At 50.6% G+C, this 13,281-nt stretch overlaps 1 protein-coding gene across 1 annotated transcript; it reads right to left on the reverse strand.

The window, feature by feature from the left end:
• Nucleotides 1–6,867: 6,867 nt before the first annotated feature.
• Prf1 (perforin 1 (pore forming protein)) lies at nt 6,868–11,190 on the reverse strand. The gene is made up of 3 exons (XM_013017104.1): nt 11,099–11,190; nt 8,967–9,534; nt 6,868–8,414 (listed from the first exon to the last, which is right to left on the reverse strand). Exons 2-3 carry the CDS (start codon nt 9,500–9,502, stop codon nt 7,286–7,288), a joined length of 1,665 nt encoding a protein of 554 aa, XP_012872558.1. The 5' UTR covers nt 9,503–9,534; nt 11,099–11,190; the 3' UTR covers nt 6,868–7,285.
• Between the last annotated feature and the right edge of the window lie 2,091 nt (nt 11,191–13,281).

Consider the following 13,281-nt stretch of genomic DNA (forward strand, 5'->3'; position numbering starts at 1 on the left):
CACCCCATCATTTCCTTGGGAACAGAAACATGCAGAGTACTAATAGTTTGCAAACCAATTTGTATGGTTTGCTTAATAAACAAATTTGCATGGTCAAAATGTTCTCCAAAGGCCTTGAAAACAGCTAGGGTTCTTAAGTGATGCAACTCTGCCATCTCATTTGCTCTCTTGGTTCCATAGCCCTTTTGTTTGTGTTTTTACAAATCATAAACAGATGTGTGTTTATACAGCCACTCCAGCTTGAACACAGGCCTTTGTGTTTGGTCTTCCCTGTACTCTTGTCAGGTGGGGAGGGGGCTGGACACTTGTCCCAGGGCCACTCCCTGGGCTGCCTCCCATGGCCAGCTTCTCCCTTAGCCTTTGTGGAGAAGAAAGCACTCAGGAATGGAAAAGGGGGGCTGACTATGAAGGAGGAACCTCTGGCCAGTCTGTGTGGCCTGGAGAAAACCTCCCTCCTGTGTTGTGGAGGGCTTCACCTGCCATTAAGGGGGTCACAGGTGCCAATGAGGGCCTATCTGCCCAGTGCAGTGAGTGACATGCAGGAATGCTCTGTGAATGTCTCTACTTACCCTTCAAGCTTCCTGGAAGTCCCCTATCCACCCTCTTATGGTCCAAGGGATATTTTGAATATTTATAACATTGTTCCTGAGCCATACACAATTATCCATATGGACAGATGGCTGTGGACTGCTGACAAGAAGCACTTGAGAAGCATATGTGTCTGTCTGGTCATGAACCAAATGATTTCACAGGCCTTATGTGGCCCAAGGGCTGGAGGGTGGGCATTGGGGGCTGGGGGGTGGGAGCTGTTCAGAGAGCATCTCTGCTCTGTGCCCTGAGGAACTATATGTATCTGTGGAGGTCTCTACCAAATTCCCAGGCAGCCCAGAGGGGCCTGGAAGATTATGAACTTCCACAGACCAATGTGGAAGAAAGAGTTAGTACTGGGAGTGTGTGGAGGACCCCCTCTCTGACCCTAGCTTAGAGCAGAGTGGTGATTTGGGGCACCGCCTCAGCCTTGCAGTAGCCAAAAGTCCAATGACAAGGGAAAACAGATGGTGGGGGGAGCTGGTGAGACAGGGCAGGAAGGGGACACACATCTGGTGTCATGGGCTACAGATCCACCTCCTTGGTCAAATCTCGTCTCAGCAATTTGGTGTTTGAGGGGGGATTTTGGTAAACTACGGGACCTCCCCAGCCTCAGTTTCTTCATTTGTAAATGGGACTCTTTGGAGAATTAAAGAGATAAAATGAGATTACTACTACAAGCATTTAAGCTATGGTAGATAGAAGTCCTTTCCTGGCCTTGGGGTTTGTTGTGACTTTGTGCCTCTTGGGCCTGAGGGTGGGGACCTTGGCTGGCAGCTCTTGGCAGTCACTTCCAAAGATGCTGTGGGGCTCCAATTGTTTCCAGATGAAAGGGGCAGAGTGGCCCAAGCTCTGGGAGGTGCAGTGAGCAGAGGGCTGGGCCCCCTGCACAGGATGCTCCTCCCCAGGCAAGGTGTAGCGGATCAGGGTTCTGGTGTCTCCTCCCTCAAACCTGCTCTTTCTCCTATCCTTAATACCCTCTCTACCTTCCTTTCCTGTTGTAAGGACTCCATACCTCTAACATTGTTTTCTGTTGTTAGTCATGTTTGTTTGTTCACTTTGGCAATAGTGGGGATTGAACTCAGAGCCTCATGACTGCTAGGCAAGTGCTCAGTCACTTGAATCATACCCCAGTCCTTTAGCTTTTAAATTTGTCAGATAGGGTCTTGGGGGTGGGGGGTTTCCTGGACTGTCCTCTGTTTCAGATCCTCCTAAACTCTACCTCCATAGTAACTGAGATTACAGGCATTCACCACTATATCTGGCTTGTCAGCTACCTTCATTCACTTTAGTATAATGAATAATTTCTTGTTTGTGGATTTCACTTTCAGGCTGGCTTTTCAGACACACTGAGGTAATAAGCAAGCCAAGTCCTAACCCTTAGTGAGCTGCAGAGCTGCCCACACTCACTCCTCATTCTAAATGGATACTGAACACCAATTCCATGCCAGGCTGTGCTGGGGCTGTGAATGGGACTCTGTGATAAGGGCTGAGGAGACAGTTTGCATGGGGTTCTAGGAGGCCTAGCAATGGATAGCCGCCCACTCACCTTCCCATCTCTCCTTAGCCAGGGCTTCCTGATGTAGAGAGGGTATAAAGGAGGATAGAGTGGGGGACAAGGAGGGCCTGGCATGAGGGCAACTTTGATGCCACATGGCTGAGCTGTGCCTGTGTTTGACTTAATAATTGGGACATTGGGCCATGGCAGAGGCCAGCTGAGGAGCCAATGGCAAGCTGTGGGAAACGGGTGGGTGGCTTCTCAAAGGCTTTAGCAGAACTACCATGTGGCCAGAAGTCCCAAGCCTAGGCGTGTCTGTATAAGAGCAGAGAATGGGGGCTTCCCAGTGGGTATCTGCATACCAAACTCATAGCAGCATTGCTCGCTATAACAACCCACGTGTCCAGTGGTGGAGGAATGGGTGTACAACAAAATGGGGTGTAGAAAAACAGTAGGATGTTATTCACCCACAAGAGGATCGATATTTTGATGCACAGAACACAACTGGACCTTGAAAACTGTCTGCTAAGCGAAATATGCTAGACACAGAAGACTGAAAGTTTATGATTCCACTTAATGAAGAACCAAGAAAAGCAAATTCACAGAGCCAGAGATCAGAGAAGAGGGGCTTGAACTCAGGGCCTGGGTGCTGTCCCTGAGCTTTTTCATTCAAGGCTAGCACTCTACCACTTTGGGCCACAGTGCCACATCTGGTTTTCTGGAAGTTAACTGGGGATAAGAGTCTCATGGACTTTCCTATCTGGGCTGGCTCAGATAGGCTGGCTCAGTTCTCAGCCTTCTGAGTAGCTAGGATTATAAGCATGAGCCACAGGCACACCCTCCTGTAAATGCATTGACTGCCTCTGCAGGACACACATAGTGACTATTGTGAGTTTTCAGTGGGTCCTTTGCAGCCACTATCTGGCATCATGTGGAAGATGGTTGCAGAGATGGTGAGGGAGGCCCTAGGGGAGGCTGTGTTTAATACAGTGGGAATCCCACAGTGGCTGGAGGAAAAGGAAACCTCTCCACTTTCTGAGCTACTTCATTTATAGGATAGGAGATGGTGTCTGCTCCTGCTGGGAGATCAGAGAAGCTTATATCCATCCAGGTGCTTAAAATACGACAGGAAATGACACCTAGAATAACACATTAATGCTGCTGAAAAACAGTGGCGGCCAATGGCAGAGATAGGGAAGGAAACCTCTCTCAGTTTCTCTGACTTAGACAAACTTTTCACAAAATGAGATCACCCACATCACCTGTGTAAGGACAGGTGTGGGTGGCAATGGCGTTCTCCCCCTTGGCAGGCCCCCAGGGTGAAACTTTTGTGCATAATGGCACTGCTTCTCATGAATAACCAGATTCCAGTCAAGGGTGTTCTCTTCAAGAAGTCCTCATTGCACAGCTGCTGAGTGTCACAGCAAAGCTGGGCTTCCCAGGGGAAGAAAAACAGTGTCCTGCCAGCAAGATGACGCCACTGTCTTTTCAAGACGAAACCAGGAACCAGCTGTTATGGAGATTAACTGTGCGTCCAGATGTGCTATTGAAGGCCCACAACAAATCCTGATTATATGCTGCAAAACAACAGCAGCTGCTCTGGTCTGGGCTGGTCAAGGTTTAGATCTGGCTTCTGGGAAGAGAAAGGGAGAAGGATCCAGGGGTCTTCCAAGCCCAGGCACGTGGTACCTTATGGTGCATGCCATGAGATGGGGCTTGGGCTGTGCAGCCCTCATTGAGTGTCAAGACATGCAGCTTGTGGAGTCACAGCCAGGGCTCTCTGAGCTGGGAAGCTGCAAAGAAACCATTGTTTGAGACTCCTCACTTCACAGCTGGGGCCCCCGGTTTTATATGGCTGTAGTATATTCAAGAGAGTTGGTAGGGACGGGGAGTCAGAGTTGGAGCCAATGTCTGCCGTCAGCCTCGGTGGGCTGGGTCTGAGTGAACGTGTGGCAGTGGTCTTTTATTTTCTTTGTGGGTGTCAGTCTTGGGTTGCTCTCCAGCATCTGCCGGTGACATGTTTGTTCCTATCAACTCTAACCCTTACCACTTATGGGGCCTCCCATCCCCAGTGGTAGAAACCCAGCAGGGGCTCAGTCTGTTCTGACTGGAGTGGGTGTGGCCAGCTGGGCTGTGGACGGCTCTATAGGAAGGACCTTCCTGGGACAGAGCAGGGGAGGGAGGAGACACTGTGAGAGGGCTGATGGTGGACCTCACCTCTCTGTCTCAGATGCTGCTTAACCTGAGGGGGGGCAGCAAGTAGGTCCAGAGACAGCCAGTTTTCTGACCTAGCTGGGATGGACCCCAGTGCTGATAGGGTCCACTGAGAAATAAACCTTCCAGAGCCATAAGCAGTGGCCATGTCTTGCCATGACATTTCCTCCTGCTGCACTAGCTAGCATTATAGATGTGAGCCACTGTTCCCAGCTGAGACAGTGATTTCGATGCCTGGGATAACTGAGCTATAACTAGTACCTCATCTTAGAAGGAGGCAGCTTTCTAAACTATAAGAACTCTGATTTGAACCTTCTTAAATGCACAGCAGCTACTATAGGACGCACTGAGCTGTCGCTGGGGGAGTTCAAGTAGACGTTAGAAGATTTCTTGGTGGGGTTCATTCATCTACTCATTTGTCATCCATTCAATCATCAAGGCAGGTAGTTCTTGTGGGAGTGACTCCACGAAAGGAGGTAAGTAAAGGATGGGGAAGTTAGCCAGGGTAGGAGAACCACCAGGAAATGTGTACAGCCAGGCAAGTCATCACTCTAGTGTCTCAAAGCTGCAGCTGGATAGTTCTGGGACCTAGTGTGGGATGGGTCCCTTGGTTAGGCCTTGGATGAACTCTCACCAGGTTGATGGATTTCTCGGCTGAGTAGGGCAGAGGCACTGACCTCCAGCACTTCTGGGGTGAGGGATAGACCAGAGCCTGGCAGTCAGGGAGGAAATTTCAGGTAGATTAATCCAAGCAAGAGATGTTGGTGGACAAGCAGAAGTGCTGTGGTCCTGAAGACCGGGGGACAAATAAGTATGTTGCACCTCTTGGAGACAGATGCGAGGGGATGGCAGACATTACAGAGAGGATGGGAGTGACTGGTGACCAGGGGAGGAGAGTCTAGTGTTTCAAAGCTGCAGCGATCCACCCCTTGTCCAGCTCCCCCCTCCCCCTTTCATTCCTCCCTCCCTCCCACAGTCTGTTTTCAGTTCACACATATCACAGACATCGGCTCACTGTCCCAGTTTGTCAGCAGCTCAGCAGAGACATTAGCACAGCCCCCAGAGACCACGAAGGTATGTGCAGGGCCTGTGCTAACCACTTCAAAACAAGTGCTGGGCTGGTGCCAGTACTGATCCCTGGACAATGGGTGTAAAAATGAGACCATCTGTTGTATGATGGGACCTGGGAGCCCCCCCCACCCCAACCCCTGCTCTGTGCCCATGCCCTGCCGAGTGGAGGGGAGGAGATGGGGATAGTTGGTGGTGCTTCTAAGGACACGGGCCTCACAGGGTAACCGGACAGGAGTCAGGTTTGAGTGAACTACAGTTGGTGAAGATTTCATTGCCAAGAATATTGACTGGGTACCTCAGATCATCAGGATGGCTGCACAGCCTCTGGGAGCAGTGTTCCCAAGTAATGCCTAGAAGGGTCCCTGCCCTGTCCCCATCCCCCAGGATGCCCTGATGGGGACACTGCTGTGAACTCCTTGTTCCTGTGACCTGGAAAAGCCCTGCACAGTCTCACCCACAGCCCGGTAGCTCTTGCCCCAGAAACTCACACGGAAATCACACGGTTGGCTCCAGATTCTAAGTATTATATTCTCTCTCTTCTCTCTGTCTGTGTCTCTCTCCTCTTTCTCTCCTCTTTCTCTCCTCTTCTTCTCTTTCTCCTCTTTCTCATCTTCTCTCTCTCTCTCTCTTTTTCTCTCTCTCCAGTACTGGACTTTGAACTTGGGCCTTGTGCTTGCTAGGCAGGTGTTCTACCACTTGAACCACCTTCCTAGTTATTATTATTACTACTGTTGTTGTTATTATTTTTTTGTCAGTCATGGGGCTTGAACTCTGGGCATGGGTGCTGTCCCTCAGCTCTTCAGTTTGAGGTGAGCACTCTACCACTTGAGCCACAGCACCACTTCTGGTTTTCTGGTGGTTTATTGGAGGTAAGAGTCTTATGGACTTTCCTGCCTGGGCTGGCTTTGAACTGCGATCCTCAGATCTCAGCCTCCTCAGTAGCTAGGATTACAGGTGTGAGCCACCTGTGCCTGGCTATTATTATTATTATTATTTTGCTTTAGTTTGTTTTTCATGCTAACTTACCCTGGACCAGCCTCAGATGGGGATATCCCCACCTCTGCCTCTTAAGTAGCTGGAGTTACAAGCATGTACTCTGGTGCCTAGCCATTCCTCCTGTTACCAGCTTTTTGAGATACCCCAAGCTGGCTTCAAACTTGAGATTCTCCCACCTCAGCTTCCTGAGAGTGCTGGGTTTACAGACATGCACCACCATACCCAGTCTTTCATCCTTTTAAGCAATATTATTTTGGTGCTATCTATGGCTTTGGACATGCAGCTCAGCCTTTGTTTCCTGGGGCATTCTTGAGCTGCTGGGGTTTGTTCTGCCTGTGCCTTTGGTGGAATAGGAGTTTTAGGGAAGGGGAATTAACAGCCACCTCCGGGACCCTTTACCCAGTAACTGGGAGATGCAATAGCAGGACTCCGGCTTCCTGGAGCCTGCTGGGATAATTCCATCCTCTTCTCTGTCCACTCTACTATATGGTCAGCATCACTTGTATTTATTGGTCCTCTATCAAGCAGTGTACAATTTGTCTGAGAGGCAACAGAGAGGGCAGACAGAGCCACTAGAGAAGAGGGGTTAGATCAAGTATATTGAAGAACTTGGGGCTGCAAACAGAGGGTCTAAAGAGATGAGCATCGTCTAAACAGCCTAGTGAGAATGGCTTCCCTCCTGTCTGCTAGCTGGCTCCCCGCCAAGGCTGTGGTCTGTGCAGAGGTGATCAGCTGATCTGAAGATGTTACAGGCTGATAGAATTTGGACAAGATTTGGGGCCAAACGTGTGGACTCTGCTACCTCAATGAACAATGTCTGAGCCTCAGTTTTCCCCTAACGGGACTATGAAGACAGTCCAGTTGGCAGCATGCAGTGCATGCGCCCAAGCCTTCTGGTCCTCTCAGAGATCATTGTGGTCACCACACGGCCCCACTGCGGTTTCCTGGAGGCTCCCCCAATAGCCCTTGGGGGGCATACTCCAGGCAGGTTCCCCCTGCCAGGTGGGGCAAGCATGTGGCCTGGTAGAGGAATTTCAGGTGACCGTGGCTCAGGTGGCAGTTCTCCTTGTGGAAGCCAGATTTCAGAGACCAGTCACACGAGCCAAGCAAGTCATCATCCCAGCCATGGTCTGCATCCCAAACCTGCACCCTCAGGGGCCCCCCAGTGGCTAGAAGCACATCCCCAAAGTCCAGCTGGGTCTCCCATTTGGGGTTGTTATTGTTCCAAACTGTGTGGGTCCTCAGCTCCTGGCCCCCAAAGAAGACTTTTACATAGGCATCAGTGGCAGTAGTTGTGTCTCCCCATAACCCGTGAGCTTGGATGATGGTTACCCGCAGCCAGGCCAGGCCCCTCTGGCGTGGACAGCAGTCGTGGTTGGTGGCCACAGAGCTGTGGCACACACACTGGCATGGGTTCCGGTGGCTCTTCTGCTTTCCCGGTGGGCAAGGCCGGTTACAGTCTCTCCAGCGAGCCCTGCTCATCAGGTACTGGCTCAGGGCCTGCCTCAGTGCCTCTCGCCTTGAGTCCTGGCTCTCCACCAGGATGTGCAGGGGCTCCAGGCTGTAATTCACCAGGTCAGGGCTCCCAGGCAGTGAGGCCAGCCAGGCTGAGAACTGCTCAGGCGTAGCCTTGTTCCCAAACAGCAGGTCGGTCACGGAGGTGTGTTCACCACCAACCACTTCATTGTGGCGCTCATGGTAGAACTGGTGGAAGGAAGTGTCCAGTTTGTGTCTCTTCTTTTTCTCCTCACAGGCCTTGTATTCGGATGAGGAGCTGGCATGACCCTCGATGCTGACCTGGGCCTCAACGGTCAGGCAATCCCCCACCTCATCAGTGGTGAGCCCATCCAAGGCCAGCTTGCAGGTGCGCAGGGCTGTGAGGGACGTGATGCGGCCACCCAGATCCACGGCCCGGATGAAGTGGGTGCCATAGGCATTGATGAGGCCATGGTAATCAGACTCGGTGGAGGCATTAAAGTAGGGAGGCAGGTTCCTGAGAGCCTTCCTGAAGTCAGGGTGCAGTGGGGGCATATGCACCAAGTGAAAACTGCAGGGAGAGAAGATCGTTAGATGGACCCAGAGTTGAGTAGCATGTTCCCTGTTCCAGAGCTCCTTCAGCTGGGTGCCAGTAGCTCATGCCTGTAACCCTAGCTACTCAGAAGGCTGAGATCTGAGGAGCATGATGTGAAGCCAACCTGGATAGGAAAGTTCCTGAGAACTTTCTCATTTTTAATTAGCTATTCAAAAGTCAGAAGTGGAGGTAGAGCTCAAATGGTAGAGCACCCGCTGAGCTCAAGTCTCAGTCCTAGTGAAAAGGAAAAGACGAATGCTAGATGAATGGAACAATGAGATCCAGAGAGGAAAATTGAGTTGCCCAAGGTCACACAGCAGTGAGGAGGAAGGACCAAGCCAAGTCTCTTGTCTCTGTCCCTACCCAGAAAGGACCCCAAGGGAACTATATCTAAATAGCAGCCCTGTGGGGCTCTCAGGCAGTCTGGCTCACATCCCCTGTGCTGGTCTGTTATTGGAGCCTTTTGGATTTGGGCCCTCATGGAGATAGGAGTCCATAGGCTGCCCTCACCTGAATGCAGGCTCTTACCTGTACAAGCGACACTCTACAGTGTCAGTGTTGAAGCTATACTGGTCCTGCAGGGCCTTCTGGGCTGCAAAGTCAGCTGCTTGGGAATGGGAGCCGGCCACAGACACATGCACATTCGTGATGGGCTTGAGATTCACGTCCAGCCCCACCTGCCAGTTATTGTTGATGCTGGATGCTGCCCCCTTGGCCACATCCTCAGTGGAGCTGGCTTTGACCTTGGCCACATGATGCTGGCAGCCTGAGCTGTGGGCACGCCAGTGGGTGAGTGCCAGGGGCAGGCGCTGCAGGGCACCCCTCTGCAGGGCGTTTTTACAGAGTGTGCAGGTGCCGTCAGGCCGCAGGAACCTCTGTGTGTCTACAGGGAAGGAGCGTGAGCGGCGGAGGGTGGTCACATCCACACCTTCCCCAGCCAGCCAGGCACCAGGCACGAACTTGTGGTGCTTCTTACACTCTGAACGAGCTGCTGTGTAGCAGGGCGCTGGGACAGGTGATGGCAGTAGCAGGAGAAGGGCCAGGAGGAGCAGGTGCATGGCCATGGAGCTGCAGACTCTCTGGGCGCTCTGGAAAGCTGTGGGCAGAGGGATGGAGGATGCTTGACTTCTCCACCTGTCCCAGTGATTTCTCAGAGAGAGGGACTGACTTTGATAGTTGCCACAGGGCTAAGGGTTATGAGTTAGGGTTGCCTGGTAGTTCTTTGGAAAGTTTTACAAATCCTTTTACATCTAAAATACTATAAGTTAATTTTTTTAAAATAAGAAAATGGTTGAGAATATAATTTGTAACAAAAGCCATATCCTGACTAATCTAGCTGTTTCTTCTCAAAGATTTAGAACAACCCTAGGATCTACCTTGTGAGAATCCTATGTATTCAATTTTGCCTTTGAAAGTTCCCACTACAACATCCTAACTACAACACTGGTCCAGTAAATCTATTGTTGCTACTGTTCAATACAAACCAAGTTGCGTTCACATGTAATTAAACACAATAGGACACTAGGTGGCCTATGGAAGAGACTTTTCAATTCTAAGTTCAAGGCTTAATATGTCCATATTTTCATGTTCAAGTAGACATTCTATTGAAAGAAAAAAATTCCAAGCGGGGGGGAAAAAGGAAAGGGACTGAAATTCTCTTAAGTCAATAAATGGCAGGGCTGGCTTGTCCCTCATAGGCATGGTCAAAACCCTATTTTGCACAGATGGTCCCAATCATGGAGCCAAGAGGAGCCCTTTTCTAGTATTTTACTATCTAAGACCTCCTGGGTATCTAGAATGATGGCTTTGTCCCTAGGACACACTGTTGTTGGAGGAGAGGTATCTGGTTACAGAAGAAGGGGTACAGTAGCTGTAGAGGCTTAGGGGAGGGCCTGGGGATGCCTAGGTTCTGGAGAAGTGTCATTTTGAACCCCAGATCAGATCACTCTCTTCCCATCTGATGCTTAATCTGTTTCTGTCTCTAGCTCTGATCTGTTTCTCCCACTGAGTTATGGGATGGGGAAGGAAATGAGATTGTGCTGTGTCCTGACTCCCTCGATTCTCCTTGGGGGTCTCCTCTGGGCCTGAACTGTGAAATGACTGGAAGCTGGGGTGAGCCTTTGCCCTGCCCTGGGCTCTGGTGAGGAGGGATCTTTAGGTTTTGTCTGGTGCTCAGGTCTCCTCTTTGGCTTTGCCTGCCAGACTTGGTGACTCCTGCCAGTGGCAGAGACCTTTCCAGTCCTTTCCATCACCCCCTTGGGAGGCTCACACTGTTGGCAGTTGTAGCCCAGTGAATTCAGTCCTTCTTGGCATCCTCTTATTGTTCCAGGGAGCCTATCTCCACCCCAAGCTGGTCTCAGACTCACTGTTCTTCTGGGTGCTAGGATTACAGGGGTGTGCTACCACACTTAGCCTGTTTCCAGCTTCTTAGGACCCTTTAGCTGTCAGCACTTGAGGGGACCTTTGGGACTGTGTCCACTCATACACAAGGATGCCCAGTGACACAGTGACAGATGGAGGACCAGGGCTGTCTGAGTCCCAGGCTTCTTGTTTTAGTTTCAGGCACTTCTTGTTCTATCAGACTCTTCCCTTCAGACAGCCCCACTTCCTGTAGCCCAGGGGGCCCCAGCCTCTCTGGCCCCTGCCAGCATCCTCCTTACCTGGAGTCCTATGGGATGGGCCGCTGCCAACCCAGCCTTGCTCCTCACCCTGGGCTCCTGAAATGGTGGTGACAGTCACCAGGCTGGCCCACCCCACCGGGGCCACATTCAAGTCAACTTCTGCTTCCTGCCCCGCCTCCAAACTGTGGCCACAGGTCCCACTAGCACCCACCCTCCTCACCTCCTCATCCGGCCCTGAGACAGGCCTCAGGAAGCAAGCTACAGGGTCCCAAGGGTCATCTGCCACACAGCTGTCCTATGGGGACAGTTTTCATGGGTGGAGTGACTCACAGAACATCTTCTAGAGTCAAAGAAAGAACCGCACTGGTTCTGGGTGGGGACAAGTTGGCAAGTGGTGAGGGGGGCTGTGTCTCAACACCTCCAAGGGCGTCAGTGATGGGAACAGGTGACCACATGTGACACCACATGTCAGGGGTCACCTCTCAAGGCTCATCCTTTCTGAGTCCCTACTCTTCCCAGAACTAGGGCTTGGGTAGTCTTCTCAGAACCTGGCTCCCTCATCTCTTCCTGGTCTCCCTTAAATCACAGCTTCCCGGGTCTTTCAGTCCCTGACTGTGGCCTTAACCTCTGGAAAGTGGAGGCTGGGAGGGAAGGTAGGTAGTCTCAGACCTGCCAGGAAAGCCAGTGTGAGCCATGTTAATCCTAGCTTGCATCAAGCAGCTTGTCAATAGCTGGTGTTTGGCAGATGGGGCCGGTGAGGGACCACGGGAGAGCATTTACAGCTGTGCTCAGCTGTGTTCAGTTGGTGGTGATATGTGTTTGATGTGTGCCTAGTGTTTCCTTAGAGACACAAGTTGCCACTAGTGTACATGTTTGATTACCAGACTATACCTGGAGTTTTTTTTGAGTGTGTGCCAGTACTGGGACTGGATCAGGGCCTTTGGCTTTCCCATGACTTTTTCACTTAGGGTTAGACCTCCACTTCTAGCTTTTTGCTGGTTAATTGGAGAGAAGAGTCTCATGGGTTTTTGTGCCCTGGCTAGCCTCAAACTTTGATCCTCAGATCTTAGCCTCCTGAGTAGCTAGAATTACAGGCATGAGCCACGGGGAACCAGCTGTGTGCAAGTTTTATGTGGATGTATGATTTTTTTGTCTTAGATTTATACCTAAGAATGGAATTGCTGGTTAACACCAGGTTTTACTTTTCGGGGAACTGCTTGCCAAAGTGGCTACAGCTTTTCACGTTGTTGCCAGCAGTGCATGAGGATTTTAGCTTTTCTCTTTATTATCTGCCCTTAATACCATCTGTATTTTTTGTCCTTTTATCCTAGTGAGATTGTAGTAGTAGCTCATGATGGCTTTGATTTGGATTTTCCCAATGAGAAATAAATGCATGGTTTTTCATGTAATGATAGGACTGAAAAAACATCTTCTTTGGAGAAATGTCTCCCCCTTTTTTTGGTGGCATGGGGTTTGAACTCAGGGCCTTTCAGATAAGTGATCTACCACTTGAGCCACTCTCTCAACCTTTTTGCTTTAGTTATTTTTGGATGGGGTCTCATGCTTTTTGCCTAGGTGGGATTCAGACCAATTTTCTTTTTTTTTTTTTGCCAGTCATGGTGCCTGAACTCTGGGCCTGGGCACTGTCCCTCAGCTCTTCAGCTCAAGGCTAGCACTCTACCACTTGAGCCATAGCACCACTTCTAGCTTTTTCTGCTTATGTGGTGCTGAGGAATCGAACCCAGGGCCTCATGCATGCAAGGCAAGCACTCTACCACTGAGCCACCTTCCCAGCCCCAGACCAATTTTCTTACTTCCACCTCCCACATGCCACATGCTCCTTGCCTTCCTGTGTCCTTTTTTTTGTGTGTGCCAGTACTGAAGCTTGAACTCAGGGGCTGATGAGCTCTCACTTGGCTGGACTTTTACCAGTTAAGCCATGCCTCTACTTCTGACTTTTTCCTGCGTAATTGGAGATAAGAGTCCCTAGAGCCTAGCTGGGACTTGACTGTTTATATCTCTCCAAAATTCATGTGAAGATTCAATCCCAGAGTGACAGAGGGTGAGTCTGGTCAAGGTACGTGACATACATACATGGACATGTCAAAAGGAAGCCCTTTTGTACAGCTAACTGATGCTAATAAAAAATATGGCCAGGTGCTGGGCACTGGTGACCTATCATCCTAGATACTCTGGAGGCTGAAATCTGAAGATTGAGGTTA

Source organism: Dipodomys ordii, unplaced genomic scaffold (assembly GCF_000151885.1).
Source record: "Dipodomys ordii isolate 6190 unplaced genomic scaffold, Dord_2.0 Scaffold34, whole genome shotgun sequence".
NCBI lineage: Eukaryota > Metazoa > Chordata > Mammalia > Rodentia > Heteromyidae > Dipodomys > Dipodomys ordii.